This window comes from Xyrauchen texanus, chromosome 9, assembly GCF_025860055.1.
Source record: "Xyrauchen texanus isolate HMW12.3.18 chromosome 9, RBS_HiC_50CHRs, whole genome shotgun sequence".
Lineage (NCBI taxonomy): Eukaryota > Metazoa > Chordata > Actinopteri > Cypriniformes > Catostomidae > Xyrauchen > Xyrauchen texanus.
In genome coordinates this window covers 40,893,953-40,911,899 of record NC_068284.1, presented here as the reverse complement: position 1 = coordinate 40,911,899, position 17,947 = coordinate 40,893,953, and the positions used below count along the sequence as shown (strand labels likewise).

General features: G+C 37.2%; 1 protein-coding gene across 1 annotated transcript in view; it reads right to left on the bottom strand.

Moving 5' to 3' along the window:
• LOC127648588 (glypican-1-like) overlaps positions 1-12,917 on the bottom strand; it is a 102,466-nt gene extending 89,549 nt beyond the window's left edge. Inside the window, exon 1 of the mRNA XM_052133238.1 lies at positions 12,326-12,917. Within this exon, the coding sequence (XP_051989198.1) occupies positions 12,326-12,470 (145 nt within the window). The 5' untranslated portion in view covers positions 12,471-12,917. The remainder of the gene's footprint in view (positions 1-12,325) is intronic.
• Positions 12,918-17,947: the final 5,030 nt, after the last annotated feature.

Genomic DNA, 17,947 nt, shown 5'->3' with positions numbered 1-17,947 from the left:
TTGTTCCATCTATGTTTTGGACTTTTGTTAGATCGTTGATAGTTGTTGTCTCGATGGATGATGAGGTGGGCTTTGAAGCAAGGCCTTCCACAAGGAAGACTCGCGACTCCTATTGGGTGTGTGAACCATAGAGCAGAGAGTGAGAGGCTTCCTCGGGACTTTGTCTCGAGTTTTCCTTGGACTCTACATGGCACGGAGGATCTGAAAGAAGCAAGTGACGGTTCCGAATAGAGCGGGATCAAGACAAAAGGGAAGAAAGAGGAGTTCTTCCTTGGGTAGGAAAGTTTTGAATTGAAATTGGCCGCACCCAAAAGGTGTCCTGAGCCAATCAGAAGTGACTTTCCGGAGTCACACGGTCGACTGGGCTTTCCTTTTTAAAGGTTGATATATGATCCTTCGTGGAGGATTCTTACAAACTTCCACTCAAAAATAGTGCATGTTAATCATGAACTTTTATATCTTGAAAACGGTACCAGAGACATGACATTCGTTGTCATTAACATTTTTTAATTGTCTTAGGTCCGTGGATATTAAAGTGTTTCAGTATAATTAATCAGGTGCAAATTATTGTTTAAAGGTCCGGACAGTTTCCGAAGCAGTGCATAAAAAAGTCAGTGGAACCTTTTAAATTAACCCCAAATTACTGAATGCACCTTTAATATTTGAGCCAAAAGAGGAGCAAACAACATAACCGCGCATTACAAAATTATGAATTGCGTAACATTGTGTTTTCTAGGCTATATAACCCATGTTTCATTTTACACATTTTAAGATTTCACTCCCCTTTCAAAGCTACATGTAGATTCTCATTGTCTCTTTCCACATACTGTTAATAAAAACCAAGCCAGCTAGGATGAACAAGTACATAACAGATTTAATGAGACTGCAACTTCATAAATCCAGTCTGTATCTCTCTATTTGTTTCTTTTTTATTAAAAATGTCTTCTGTTCGAATATATTTTTTTCACTTTAATTTGATCTTTTTTCCATACAATGAAAGTGAAGGGTGACTGGGGCCGCCTTCATGGAAGATGCTTAACATCCTACCGAACATCTCCTTTTGTGTTCCACAACAAAATAATCTGAAGAATGTTGGGGCTGCTTTTTGTTCCATAGAATGAAAGGCAACTGGGGCCATCTTTCATGGAATATAGAAAGTAATACAGGTTTGGAACACTTACAGCACTTTTTCCAAAGCTCTGGTGCTTTTGTATGTGCAAGACTTTTATGAGTCTGTTGTTCATACTAAGAGTTTCTCATAACCACCATTAGTGACTGCTATTACGTCAGATGCTTCCATGATGGATGAAGTGAAATTTCTCTACGTTTTCCACACCACCCTACAGCTGCTCCAAGCCCAGCCAAACTAAATATGCTTCCCCCCTTTCACTTACCTGTAGCCCTGCTGCAAATTCACTGTCATGAATGTCCAAATCAGAGTTCACCCTAACTCTAAAGGGATGGTTTACCCAAAAATGAAAAATATAATAATTTATTCATCCTTGTGTCATTCCAAACCCCCACAACTTAATTTCATCCATGGATCACAAAAGGAGAATTATTTGTTGAATATCCTGACCACTCTTTTGAATATAATGAAAGTGAATGAGGACTGGGGCTGACAAGCTTACAAATTATAAAAAAAGCAGGACGCCCCATAGAGTTTCACATGTGAGATCAAACTGCTAGTTCAAATTTCCCAGAATGCTCTTGTTTGAACACCACTTTGATTTTAGTGCATTTAGTGCCCCAGATCCCCGATCCCTGTCTCTCTTAGGTTGTGCCTCTTTTCCCAACCATTCTTTAGTTCTCACAGAACTGTAGAAGCATTGAGCTCCAAGACTCCAGGGGTTAGAGATAGGCTGCTGTTAGAAGCATCAGCACAGAGAATGTAGCAAATGCTAAAATTAAAACAGTACTTGACAATTTCTAAGAACTTTCACGATTTGTTCTAAGTTCTGTCTCTCTAAGGGAGTCATTATGGGAACCTCATGGGTTGGTTCTACTAGGTAATTTAAGAAATGAGTCATAATGAATTCCTTTAAAACACATGTCAGGAGTTATACTGTAGTTTTAACATAGACATCAACATGAAACATGCTTGTTCAACTGAGGATTCAATTTGTGTTCTGAGCCTAATTGCATCAAAATCACAATTTTAGAATTGAAAAAAAAAAAAAAAAAAAATCGCATAAAGACCTGAGGACCTCATGGAGACAAAAATAAATATAACCATTCGAGTGCATCGGTCTGGTTCTGAAAGTAAAAGACCCATTTATTTTTTCTATAGGGTAATGATTCTAACCATAACTTATAAATCTTCAAAGGAATATTCCGGATTTAATACAAGTTCAGCTCAATCAACAGTATACATTGCATAATGTTGATTACCACATCAAATAGTTTTGACTCGCCCCAGCTTTTCTTTAAAAAGTACTACACTACCCATGAATCCAGCAGCGAAAGATTCACCAATCAGAGAATCGTGACAAACAATATGCTGAAAAATTGCCCATGAGTAAACTTCTAATTATGACCCACTACAGATTATGTAATCAAGATTCCCGTCACTCTAAAACTACTTGTATATATCTGAATATATTGCACAACACTTTAAATATATTGATTCTATTCAACTTTGAATCAATACGTTTATATTTTGTCATTCTCAATTCTTCATGGGACTGTAGTTGATTCCCTCATGAAAGACGGCAAGTACACCATCTCGTACTTTTGCCTTCTTGTCTAATTTTAGGCCACATCCACACTAACAAGTTTTCGTTTGAAAACGCATCTTTTTCTCTATGTTTTGTTCTTCCGTCCATTCTGAGACGGTGTTTTTGACAGTGAAAATTTGGCTTTTCGAAAACACTACCAAGTGAATACATTTGAAAACGCCAACTTCACGTTGTAGTGAGCACAAGGAAAATGGAGATATATGAAAACGATGACGTATTTGTTGTTGTGATGCAATCATGTGATCCATTCAACACAAAACAATCAAGATGGTGGACCACATTGTAGTAGCATTGTTGTGCCTGATATATTTACTAGAATAAATAGTTAAAGATAAAGATGGGAAGTTTACTCGGAATTGCTGCTGACGAAACACGAGGACAATTTATCGCATGTGCAGTAAGGAGATTTAAGAGTTTTCATCCGTTTCAGTGTCAACGTGAAACTTTTGGAAAATGCTTGAAAACGCCAGTGTGAACGGAGAGCATTTTGAAGCTGTTTTTGCTTCAAATCAAAGTTTGTAATGTTGTTATTCACCTCAGAGCTGGTTGATTTGGTTAAAGGCTTAAAACTCTTTATTGAAATACTTTATGAAATCTTTTTGGGGGGAAAAGAGAATGGGAAAAATACCTCTCGAACCAAGACGTCTGAAAAAGTGAGCATTTGTATGGACAGAAATATGCAATGAAAGTGAATGGTGACTGAGACTAACATACAGCCTAACATCATCTTTTCAGTTCCCAGAATAAATTAAGTCATAAGGGTTTGTAACGGCATGTGAGGTGAGTAAATGATGACATAATCTTTCGGAATGAACTAACCCTTTAACAGGAAACAAGATGGAAATGCCAATCAGAGGCTTTTTAAATTTCAGGTTGAACTTCAAACAGAAAGACAGAGCAAGATATAGAGGGAGATAGCTGACATATTAAAGGAGTTTGTAAACCCTTTTAAGAGGAAGATGTCTTTAAACATGTGCATGCGTGATGAAATGTGTGTATGTGTTTGAGATAATGTGTTGTAAGTGATTGCAGTGTGTTTTGAAATGTTTATCTCTGGTCACTGTGCACATGATGTCTCTGAAAGACAATGACACAGGCTGAAGGAAGTTAAACGGCAGTAATCAGGATCAGAGAGAAAGAAACGAGTGAGATTATTCTGAAGTCAGAAAGTATCTGTGTATACTTGCAGAGTAAGGTTTTGGTATTTTACGATGAATCAACAATGCTTGTTGCAGCAGATTATTTATTATTTATTACAAATAAATCAAACTGATTTCCAGAGAACAGATTGCCCCTCCATCTCTTTCTCTCAGAGTCAGGCTCAACTAAACTTATTTTGGCTTAACTTCAACAAATTACAATATTGTCAAAGCATTCAAGTAGTTAGAGTAGAGTAGAGGTAAATAATTAAATAGTTTAAACATAAAAAAGTAACACGTATTACCATGTTTTTTGGACATTAATTATTGTATTTCCAAGTGAAAACAACAGCTTAAATCAGTCTAAACTGGTTTGCTGGTCTATGCTGGTTTCCAAGATCAAATGAAAGTAAATAGATCGAAGTAATATACAGTAAACAAATACATACAGTATTTTCACATACACATGTTTGAACTGTCATGTAAATATACAACTATCTGCTATGCAATGTGACCCTCGCTCTTTCTGTCTCTCTCGCTCTCTCTGCCTTCAAAGGATGTCACACAATAGCAAATCCATCAAAAATGTCTTCATATAAAGTCACCTTGTCCTGTCCCATGTCTCTCTCTCTCTCCTCTGGGAGGGCTATGAGTTCTTCACTCACAGGAAGGCTGAGAACTACATTACACTGCATGTATAACAATCTGAGTCAGTAATATGTCATATTTATTGCCTAGATAATTCAACAGGCCTGCAGATTTACATCACTTCTCTGTCCTGGTGTTATCTGATTTCAGAAGGATCATATTCAGCTGCGTTTTGCATCCTGGGACAGAGGCCAAGGTCTCTCTGTTTTTACAGATACAGAGTTTTATGTTTTACCAATTACCAAAAACTCAAGAGTTGGGTGTGTCTGCCTAAAATGGGACAATTACACTCAAAACATATCCATGACAACCGATCAACCAAGCTGAAAAGATTGGTTTGGACCATCATAAATTCCAGTGCTGGCTCAGACTTAACTTCACTGACACATCTCATCAACCGCCCGGTCTTCCAGGTTTGCACTTTACCACATCAGAAAAATCAGACCTTTGCTGTCTGAATAATGCTCTGGTCATTTCAAGACTGGACAACTGTTATGCTCTATTGTCCATTTTCACCTCAACTGACCAATCAGTTCAGAACTTCACTACTGACCAATCACTGTTTCACTTTCGAATACACTCTGACAAACGTAGCCGCAGAGGTTTATGAGTATCGTGTTTCTCATATGTGCAGTGCTCAAGGCTGATGATGTATTTCAGAGGGTCTAAGCGTGGTTCTGTGCTCGATACACATGAAATAAACGGATTGTGTGCTCCGATTTTGGTTAGTTAGCACTTGATAGCGCTGACCGTGTTATATAAGCATTCCAGATATACTTCAGTTAAACATTTGCTTAATTACAAATATGTTAGGCCATTAAAAGTATCTAAACATATAAAGTGTCCCTATGGCACCAGGGTTTTGTGGACCGTGTAGGAGATGAGAGCAGTTCACCATATTTGGAAGGAGGAGCTCAAAGATGTTGTCAACACAAACAACAACACATCTTCCTTCAGTTTTCTGCCAAAAGTAAGTTCAATGGAAAGGAGGAGGCGAGAACCGGCTTGGCAATGTAAATAATAGTTTTAATGATAAACTTAAGCAAAAGACACAAACACACATGACGGACATGTCCGTAAACGATCTCTCTCTCTTCGCACCACTGTCCGCAATCGGCCTTTATCCCTCTCGGAGGCTTAATTAGACTGATAAGGGACCGCTGTGTATAATCACAACCCGGCCCCGCCCTCCGCCCTGTCACAGGCTGATTGACACACACTCCATAAGCGGGGCATGAACGAGGCATGTGCAGCAAGTTTTCGTTTTGGCGCCCATGTTAACAGATTACACCCTTCAGATTGCAAACGTAAGTTGCGAGGTGATGTGTCCTAGAAGCATCTCAGATGCAGTAGTGAGTGGACAGTTTCAGCAATAAGCCTATTTTTGCCACGCAGCTCACGCTGATCTCAGTGGCTCTGGGTTCAAAACTAAAATAATCAGGAGATTTTAGAAAAGACGCAAAAGCAAATAAACACTATTTAAATGTAGACTAATATACATTACCTTTCATAGGTCTGCATGCAAACAAATACAAAATAACTAAATAAAGGAAAGTATTAATACATTACATTGCAGGACTTTTGCCGTATATAGAGAGAGAGTTTAGAAGAGACGGGCCATTGGTATTGAAATGAATGGGAGAAACTGGAACAGATGTTGAAAGGAAGTCCTGCTTTAAAAGAGCCAATCACTTCGCCAGTCTTTCCCCATTCAAGTAGATAAGAGCCGTATTTTATGTCGCTTTTTTATAAAGAAAATAGCTGCCCAGCCTGCCTGAAAGCATTCCAAAGATGACCGCAGAGTAGATTGACTTGACTTGAAAGGAACTTCAATATATTTACCAAATCACGACCAAGTATGCTGACAAACAAGTGCAAGTGACTGACTGTCGTTGCTGTGGGAACCAAGAAAAGAAATGCGGCCAATGTGAAAATGCGGCCCCTTTCACGCCCCTCTCACGCCCCAATCATGGAGTATGTTAATCATGCTATTGACAGCAGAGCATGGGCAAAACATTACTTAATTTTGGTCAGAAGGAATCATTCGTTAGATTGTAGTTTTAACACCTTGTTCAACATGAAAGTGTGAAGATAGTGTTATTACATTTGTTTAAAAAAGAAAATGGGGTGCTTCACATCTGAGGTTTCGGGAACCTGGTTCTCTATTGGTAAATGTATAAGTAAGCAAAACATATCAAATGGTTCATCCCTTCAAAAGAAAAACAATTAACCATGATTTGCGACTTCATTTGATTACTTTTTCATTAATTACTGCTGCCATGATCGATAGAAAATGTACACAAACATCTCTTAATAAAATTCAGTTTACCACTGCGCTGCATTTACAAAAATTGGAGGAAAGCCAATCTACTGTATTATTAGCCTAAATAACATAGAAATCGGGCATGTCTGTGTGGAAAGGAATGACAATGACTTCATTTAAATACTTAAGACACAGCGCTATTTAAAGAAGCGCTGCTAAATGGTCCAAAAATGGCACAACTGTTTAGTGAATTAAACCAAATTAAAATTTCTAAATAATTAAAAAAATATGATAACCCTGCTGTGGACACCACCACATGATCTCATTCAGTGGACCAGCATCCAAATCACAACATGTGCTGGTCTTTTCAGCCAGGAAAAAACATCACGGTAATGTTGCTACAGCATCGGGAAGGGGACAACACATCACAAGAGACAATATTTTATTAAAACACTAGTAGTTCCAGAGACCAAAACCATTTGTTTTTCCTGTTTAAGAGGACAGAGGATAAAGAGACTGAAGAGACAGTCTTAGTATTTCTCTTCCTCTACAATATCCTTTCTTTTTTCTTCACTGATGCAGTGCGCTGCGCGGCTCTGCTGCTCTGCAGGACATCAAACACTGTGGTGAGTTTCAGGCTCCAGAGAGCAGATTACAGCTTAATGCCTTTAACATCTACTGCATCAGCACTAAATACACTTCACTGTGTCTGTCTATGTGTGTGTGTGTGTGTGTGTGTGTGTGTGTGTGCAGCGAGGGGAAAAATAAAATGTGAGTCTGGGAATGCCCTGTTCTCCATATCTCTTCTTGTTATTGATTGGTGATTAAATGCCTTAACCCTAACATGTGACCCCCCCCCCCAAAAAAACATCTAAAATCAAAGCATTTAAATCAATATAAATAAATTCTGAACACAAAACACATGTGCACAGGCTGTTGACATTAAACACTTAAATGAAGTTGAAGTATGTCCTGCGATGTGACACGTTATACTGCATCTAAAACAGTTTAGCTATTTCTTCCATAATTATATGCATATGCATACAGATTAATGACCTCATATTAATTAATGGATTTAGAAACTAATGGAATATTTATACTTTTAAAAATATATTTTTCACTGAAAGACTGACCCTTTAAAATGGACTAGTGTAGGCTAAAATGGTGAAAAACTTACAAGAAATCTATTTGTGGGCCTAAGAGGTAAACATTCCAATTTACATTCATATACATTTTAACCATAAATCTTGATGTCTATAGAAACATCACTTCCATTAACATGTTATGCATCAATTGAACATGGACACAATACACATGCATCAGAAAAAATTGGGAATTAGGTACTATGGCCCACAGCATAAGCGCTCATGCAACTTAAATATTTAAATGTACATGCAAAAATAACTTTTTACCCCTGAGATCCTGCAGTCTATATATGTTAGCATGGATCCCACAGGGCGTTTCTCTTTCGAGAAACCATCATTTTCTCCTGTAGTGGCTGTCATGTCATGGGCTGCCACAGCTCAGGGACCTCATTAGTGTCTCCATGCTCAGCTGCGTCCATGACTTTAACATGACTAACATGACAGCAGCACCTTAATGATCACTGCCAGCTCTAAGGTCACAGCAAGAGGGCGCTATACATCATCATCATCATGGATATTACATGTTGTTGAGATGCTACAGGTTACATTCAGTAGTTCCATCCTAATACTTTTAGGCTTTGTTCACACTGCAGGTTTTCTCAAATACAATTATTTAGACTGACTGTTCAAACTGCAAGTTATATGTGGACAGATCAGATTTTGTTTTCTGTTCAGACCACAGTTGCTTTTGCTAGCAGGTCCACAATAGTTGTTACATAGTAACGATGCACAAGCCTACACACTCAAACTATATGTTCATACAGTATATCTGTATATTTTGCAACAAAACTTTGAAATTAATAGTTTTATATTTGTATAGTTTTTAACTTGATTATGTCATTTACAGTGCTTCATGGGATTGTAGTGTATTCCCTCATTAACCCTTAGATGCATTGAGTCTTTAGAGACCTGGGACCTAATTTTACCCACTGTACCTCATCCATTTTTTTGGAGTTGTGCCCACACCTCTTTAGTATTCCTCCATTTATCACTTATAAATAGTGTAAAATAAAAAAACTTATAGGGTCATTAGAGACCCTAGGCGTGTAATAACTTTTTTTTCAGATTTTTATTTTTTTTTTGCACATCCATAAATTATATATTTTTATGATTATTTAATATCTATATATAACTATCATAGGATATCTATTTTTTTGTTTAATACAAGAGAAATTAGCACTGTATATTCATACTAACCAATACTATATCATGTTGATTTTCTGTGCAACAATGGTCAATTATCAGTATCCCATATACGTGTAAATGTACATAATAAACAGTGCATGCTATTCTTACTTAAGGTGGCACTGTTGTTTCACTTATTGATTTGATTTACATTTGACATGGCCATTTGATAAAGAAAGAACATGGAAGTAAACTATAGCAAGTACAACACATAAACGTATGATATGACTATTGTCATTTGGGCACACTATTGAAATTATGTAAATTGGACATCAATTTAGACTCATTAAGTGCCTGAGAAAATACTTATATGCAGATTATGTGTTATGTGTAACTAAATATGTGTTTGACAGCCAGTTGTGTCTCATTAAATTTCAGAGTGAAAGTAATGAATCCTGTTCTAGATTTGTCCTTATTTGTTGCATTATCTCTTTGATATATGAAAAATAAAACATCATAATATATCTAAATATATTTTATTTTACTATTTTCTAGTTGCCTTGAAAATATTACATGGTTGTGGCATTTTTTAAGTGCCGGGTCTCTAAAGACCCTACATATGTAAGAGTGTTTGGTGAAATCCCCATGCATTTAAGGATTAAAGACATTACACAGTCTTATACCTTTGTCTTGTCGTCCATTTTTTTTTTATCAATTTTTGCTTCAAATCAAAGTTTGCAATGATTCACCTTGAATCTGTTTAGTCTGGTTTATGGTGTAGGACTCTTTTATGAAAGATTTTATACAATTTAAAAATAAAAAAATGAAATGGAAAAATATGTCTGGTACCAAGACAGTGATTTGTGATTAGAGTATGTCCATTGGAGAATGTTCTCCAAGTCTGACTCAACCAATCAGATTCTCCCTAAATATTTTCTGTCACATGGCATCAGTTTGCATGCTAACATTTTGTAAACTAAATCAGGACACAGTTGAAATTGGCTTGCTTCCACAAAATGATTCCTGAGCTGAGAACATTCAGATACAACTGACAAGATCTGTGGATGTCTATCACTGCATCCTTCTAATGTTAGGCTGAAATTAGGTCAGGAACAGATTGTGCATTCTCATAACCTCAAACAGTAGGTAATGTCAGGTTGTTCGGTTGTGTCATCTTTGTGGTGTTCTACTAGATTTCTACACAAGACTCACAGATATGATTGGGGTCACACCATAGCTCAAGGGAATGGGGATTCTGAAGCTCAACTAGTAGAACAAGGCACTAACAAGGCCATGGAAATGGGTTCGATATCCAAGGAACATTCATATTGATGAAATGAATACATTGAATAAATTGCTTTGGATAAAAGTGTCTGCCAAATGCATAAATGTATGGGATTCAAGTCCATCCCGAATGAGTCAGAGAAAAGCTGCTACACAATCCTGAAAGTTCTAATCCAGCCTTATAAATTCAAATGAAGCTTTTAAGACTTCACCTATCAAAAATGTAAGATACTCCTTGAATCAAAGTCTTCCATTTAATAGTAATGCGGATTACTGAATGGAAGCAGGAAGTAAAAAAAAAAATGGGAAAAAAGTGAGAAAAGTTGGAAAAAGGGTCCATGCATTCACTTCACGAAAGTGAGTAAAGATTCATGTTTGTGTTCAGATTTCCCATCCAGACTGCTGACAACAGTCATGCAATGTTAATAATCACACTCGAAAAAAATCTGATTTCCGTAGCTTTACGCATGGGAGCGTAAGTATGTCAGCTCTTGAGTGGAGACCCAGAGATATATCTCTGCTGATAATAAAAAAACTAACGCAGTATAATTGCACAACATTTCCTGGGGGAAAATTCTAACTCTAAAACAATTACTTTCGATTAATTCTCATTTTCTCTGTATGGTTAAGAAGGCACGTGTGAGCTGGAATTGGTCCCTAGACGTTTAGATGTTCTCCTGTCAGGTTCATACTGACAGAGCATGGCACTAGCAATACCACGGCCAAGTGTTCAATTCCCAGGGAACACACAAATGAATGTATACCTTGTATGCAAGTTTCTTTGTATAAAAGCATAGATGCTTTTTCAGATCATGTTTCAGATCTGCCAAATGCATAAATGTAAATGTCAAACAGAATGAAGAACCACGGCCCTTCCCACCACTGCTACCGTCTAATTGAAGCGATTGCAGTGATGGATCACTATGACTGAATGTGTCTGGACATGATGAATGTGTTTATGAGGATAATAACTCCATCACATTAACATTCAGCAGCTAACGCCTGATTTTCACCTCTACTGATCTTCTAAATGGATGATGCTTTATGATCATTACGGAATACTAGCCCGGATCAACTTGTGTGTCACACAAAGAGGATAAAATTTAAAAATGTATTCAGAAAGTAGTGGAAAGCACAGCAGAGGCATTTTAGGTTGTAGAATAATTTGTTGAAACAAAGACCATCCATGGTTTTCAGTGTGTGTGGTCAGAGCATGAAATCACTTCAACTATGTGGACAGCTCACCAGCACGCCCAGCGTGTTTGAGCCCAGCTCAGGGTCAGAGGTTTAATCATTTCAACTTACATTGTGTGTCTCAAAAAGGAAAACTCTAACCCTGCGAGATGAAATGCAACTATTGCACCCTGAACCATGCATTCACACAAACACCAGCAACAATGAATCTTTCAGACTCCAGAATTACAATGTAATCTTTATATGTAAGCATAACTATAATCAATCAATCTATCTATCTATCTATCTATCTATCTATCTATCTATCTATCTATCTATCTATCTATCTATCTATCAAGCATTAACTATTTCCTATCAAATTTAAGGATGCATAAAAGCAGACTATAGACCCATAATTACAAAGTTGTCATGTTATTTGACAACCTTAAATCATATAGTCAAATACAGTAAGAATAACTCTTAAAATGTCACTTTTAACTGGCTGATTTATGATCCGTTGTCAAATGTAGGCTAATAGCATTTTACCTTTTCATTCACTTGAAATTACTATGGGATTTTTTTTTATCATTATTGTATAAGCTACTGTACTTTACTATATATTTATTGCACAGTGTTAACACGTCTTACTGTATGTATTGTAGCTGTTATGTTGCATTTTTACGTGTTTTATAAATGCAATGAAAGAAAATAAGTGAATTTGAATATCATTGTCCTTGTAAGCAATGCACTCTAATAATGACTGTATTCGAAGTCTATAATACAGCAGGAGAGAAGGACCATTTCACTCACCGGATATTTCTGATTGCGGGACTCCGTTCTGACTGAACCCCTTGCTGTGGTAGAACTGCCGGAGTTCCGAGCATGTCTTGGCGTTACTCTCCCCGAATACCTGCATGGTAAGAGCGCACAGCACGAGCAGCACGAGCAATCCCATCCTGGACAGAATAAGTGTGATGTGCAAATCAAATCCAAAGGTCGAAGAGAAGCGCGTCCGTTCCTACGCGGGTAAACGCATCCACGCAGCTGATTTCTAAAGCAAACCTCTGGCTTCAGCAGACTTCAGTGTGCACCGGTTCCTTCCCACGCGAAGTTTCTAATTTAAAAGCAGTAACTTGAATTAAAATGTCAGAGGTCTCAATATAACGCAGAGAATATTCATTCGTATGTAGGAGAAAACAGAACAACTTATGAGGGATGTACAATGACAGCACACTGGAGCGCAGGTCCGGCGCGTTGTGGGTTGTTACTGCTGCGGCGGCGCGCTTGCACTGAGCGTCTCGTGCGCTCTCTGTCAACTCGAAATTGAGGCTGAGCAGGGCGGACGCGAGAAGGCACAATCTGCAGGGCAACGGGTTCGTCTGCCGCTGCCACCGCCCGCGATCCTCCACAGGATGTTACATCAAATCAGCCCGCTGGCCAATAAAGAATGGATTCGATTTCCCCACAGACTCGTTAAACGTCTCTTCAGCATGGATGGGATAAGGATCTCAGGGATTCCTCTTGTAATTTAGGGGAATTCTGACTTTGAGGTGTCATGACCTTATGAAGCGACCTATTTAATTTTTTGACAGGGGTAGAATACAGTCTCTCCAATGTTCTGTATAGGCTGTTGCCATGTTGACTTGAGGTCAATATTTAATATGCTGTTATTTTACAAACATTGGCCGAATTCCAATCGAAAGTGATCATCCCTATGCCCTATTCACTAGGAAAGACAGCGCTCTTGACGTGGGCACTCTGAAGGGAGCATAGCATTACAGTTTAAATATGGCCTTCACTAAAAGTCTTGTGAAAAGCCCTTTGTGAAAAAAAATAAAAATTCGTACTTTTGTTTGAAATGACCCTTTCAGTGGCGTCACCTTCCAGCAAGTGCCCTTCAATGGTGTAAAAATGCAGTTTGTATAGGTTTTTTCCCCCTGCAAAATTTCTAACACCAACTCCTCCCATACATTTCAAGCTAATGTTCACCAAACTCAACACAGACCTTCAGACTGTTCTGGAATAGCAGAAAATAAAAAATTGGAAAAATCCCATAGACTTACAGTACATTGAAGGAATGTTCAAATGGACTAACAGAATGCTCGCTATTTCAAACCCCCAACGGGCAGACATTTAAATGCAAATAAACCCCAACAAGGCCTTTAATCTGCTTGAAGTTTCTCCAGAAAACACGAGTTGTGAAAATTCTATGTTATCTCAGACCTTTATACAGCACAATTTCAATGAAGAGACTGTCAGGCCATCACTCACAGCTTCGTTTCCATTTCCATCAAAAATGTAATATGGTGCTGCTCTGAATAGGGTTCTGGAGTTATCTTGGATAATAGGAAGGTTCTATTACCCTGGATTTGTCCTGGACTCACATGTCTGGTCAAAAATTTCAAAAGGAATGAGATAAGTAATTTAGATAAAATGATACCTATTGGAATTTCAGTAGTAATTTGGGAATTTTCCTGGGATTCTGAATGGAATACTAGCATACTGCAAAGTGTGCAGTTTATGCTGAAAACTGCCTAGAGTGTTTAAAATAGTATGTGAAACAGTACACATTTTGCTACAATAAACATTCCAAACTATATCTTCATCCCCTTTTTTTACATGAGTATGTATTAATTCAGCAATCAGTGTCAAGTTATTGTTTTGGGGAAAATATAGTTAATTTGTCAAATTTACAGTAAATCTATAGAGTTCGGTACAAGTTAAGCTCATTGACTTTAGTGATAAAATCACTAACAGGGTTTAAAAGTGTTACATCGTCATGGGGACAAAGTTGTAGCTTTGTATATAACTTTACACTGATAATCCATGTTAGCATGTATAATGTTTAGGTCTTGTGGCTATACTTTTGAAACTGTGTATTTTAATGTTTATGGACTGGCCCCATTCACATCCATTTTAAGCCCTTGCTGTAACTGTAATTTTTGCTTTTTTTAAATAAATGAGGGATGAGTCAAAATGTATTATTTTCTTTTGTAAACAATATGATGCAGCAATGCTGTTAATGGAGATGAACTTGCACTGAAACCTGCAAAACCAGAACATTCTTTTAACTTTTGGGAATCAAAATAAAATAATCAAACAATGATTTGAAAAAAAAAAATGATTTTAAAGGGCACCTATTATGGAATTTTGAAAATTACCTTTCATGTAGTGTGTAACATAGATTTATGTGAACAAAAACATCCTGCAAAGTTTTATATATGAAAGTTCACCGTAAAAAAAGGTATTGTCTCTCAAAAGTAGGAGTCGACTCTGAGTCAATTTAATGAATCGTTTTTCCAATGAGTCATTTTCCTTTTCGTTGTGTCGACTACAAGACGCTGTGTTCTGAAGTGCATATCAAAAAGCGACCTTTTTTCACTGCCCAGGGACGAGCATGTGAAGAATCAGTGGCTAGAGTTTATATTTACAACTATACCACACAAGTATAGCCCGAACCTTGTGCTGTGTTCGCCTCATTTTAATGATGATTGCTTTACAAACATGAATGCTTTCAAGTGTGGATTCGCGAGCCGGTTGATACTGAAGGAAGGTTCAGTACCAAGTTTATTTGGATCAGCTTCCTCCTCCGAATCACAACCTGTAAGTAATATTAATAATTGTTGCTTTTAGGTGTTTTCTAGCATGCTTAATAAGTATTTGTGTGTGTTGTGTAAGTTACGCTCAACACAGCTTCTAGGTCTCCAATGTCAATTCTTTTTAAATATGTGAAATGTTTGTCGATGTTATTGGAGTTGTCATAAAGAATAGAGCAATAACTTGTAATGCAGTGCTTTACCAATATGTTTATGCGTTGGGCTAACGCAAACAATAACTGATTGGGTGTTTACCACCGAACTTTGGGCTATGATCGCTAACATAAATCAACTCCAATTCCTTCTCTGATTTTGATTTTTTTTACTACAAATCGGCGTTCCGTTTCCGACAATCTCTGCACAGAGTATACCAATCACAACTGACTGGGTCATCTGACCAATCACCGCAGATTAACGTCACGCAAAGGAGGGGTTTGGACAAATTAGTCGTTGAACGAATCATTTGGGAGTCGGTGAGCAAATCAGGTAAACATAAATGTATATTATAAGACAACAAAAGTGTTTTTTGTCATTGCATGCATGTAAAACTGTTGTTGGGGACTCCCAAAACAATATTAGGAACATTTTAAATGCCATAATAGGTGCCCTTTAAAAATAATCAAATTATGACATATCACAGCTTATATTAGCTCCACTTGATTTGAAATACCAATAATAAAATTTAATGAACTAGCCTATTCCATGCAATATGTTCTGTTGTATACTGCACATTTTGGCACATGTACTGTAGAAGGTCTTCCAAATATTCAGAAAATATACAGTATACATAATGCATACAAAGTTCAAGTAAAAGTATGGTGTACTATTCTGTACATGACCCAGATCTTAGAATGCACAGTTCCCAATTGGACATTCCACAATATCCAAAAGGATTCTAAGAGTCAAATAAAATCGTACACCACAAACTGAAATTCATTAAGGAATACTTGACTTGTGTTATTATCTACCTTTCTATCATCCACAAAACAGCTCTCGATAAGAGAGTTGGAGTGTTACATTGATTTATTTATGAGGGAAATAATAGGGTAGAGTCCCAGCCTCTCTATTTCATGTTGCATGTAATTGTCTGCCATACATATTATGGTCCCAGACTGCCAACCCCTCTATGGACAGACCAGATCTTGACACACATTAAAGATACAGTAAATTTCTGAACAAGCTGCAGCTCGCCTGCAACTACTACCACACACACACCAGTTGTTTCTTTAGAGTAAATGTTTTTTTCTGAGCTATGTTTTAGGCCTGCAGTTTGACAAATATGTTTGGAAACACCTCTTCACTCTGAGAGAAATAGACCGACCCCTGGACCACAAACAAGAGCCAGCAGTATATTAAAAAGATAATCCAAAGGAAATGTGTTGCTGAAAAGAGACTAAAGGAGAGGGAAAATCAACAGAAGATTGTTGATATGCAGTGGCACTAAAAAGGGTGAGCAATAAACACAGTGAGTGACAGTATACTTACATAACAACTGAACAGAGCTGCCAGGGACATTTGTGTGGTGCATTATGGGGTGTGGTATGAGTGAAGGTTAAAACCGTTTTATAGAAAGACACTGACTGAGTTAAATGCTTTGAAAAGTGTCCTTTCTTTCCTGTAGCCAAATAGTGAAACTCACTGGAATGACAGGGGAGTTAACAAAAACATTGTTTCTAAAAATAGAATGTTGTGAACCTAAGGTAGTGATGTCTGATTAACAAATGAGTCATTCTTTTGAGTTTTTTACCTATCAAATCAATTTGCAAAGCGTTTGCATATTTGACTATAAAAGGAGTTGTTTTTTGGAGAGTAAAACTATGCTTAGTGATATGTTGGAACAATAAACAATACAATATAATGCATGACAAAACCTTTTCTTCAAACATGCCCCAAAAACTACAGTTATCTGGAACAAACACAATAAGGATCTCTGTTGGTCCATACAATGCAAGTAAATGGTGGCCAGAAATTTGAAGGTCAATATCTAAAAAAGCAAATAAAGACAGCATAAAAGTAATCCATATGACTCCAGTGGTTAAATCCATATCATCAGAAGCAATATGGTAGATCTCCACTTTCACTTTCACATTCTTCTTTTGTTTTTGGCAATTCGCGTTCTTTGTGCATATCGCCACCTACTAGGCAGGGAGGAAAATTTATAGTAAAACAGGTCTTCTGTATTGATGTGTTTCTCACCCACACCTAGCATATCACTTCTGAAGATATAGTTTTTACCACTGGAGTCATTTGGTTTACTTTTATGCTGCCTTTATGTGCTTTTTGGACCTTCAAAGTTCTGGCTACCATTCACTTGCTTTGTATGAACCTACAGAGCTGAGATATTCTTCTTATTCTAAAATGTTGTGGAAAGACATGTGGTTTAATGGCTCAGATTAATCTGTGAATCAATTACAATGTAACAAAATGCATTTTTTGAAAACATATTTAACTAATGACTCTATGGATATTTTTTCTCTCAATAAAATAAAGTAAACTGAATCAGAAAAAATAAATCAGACTACTCAAATCTAAACTCATTGTCTACTGAGATCTGAATGTCTGCATAAGCTGCTAAAAATATATGGTTTGTAATAAATGCAGGCTATTCTCCAGCATTACCTCACAAACAGTAACAATCATAAATAATAAACCCAAAGCAAATTCTTGGTGCAGTTTTATACAATTTGTGCATCAACACAAGTCTCTCAGGGAGTACTCTTCCAAGTCTGAGGGAGAGTGATATGCCATTTCAGTGAATGAGAGGAATAAATTAATTTCATCTTCACAAGAATAGCATAAGCAGTCAGGACTGTTATTTTTGGGATAGCAGCCCTTG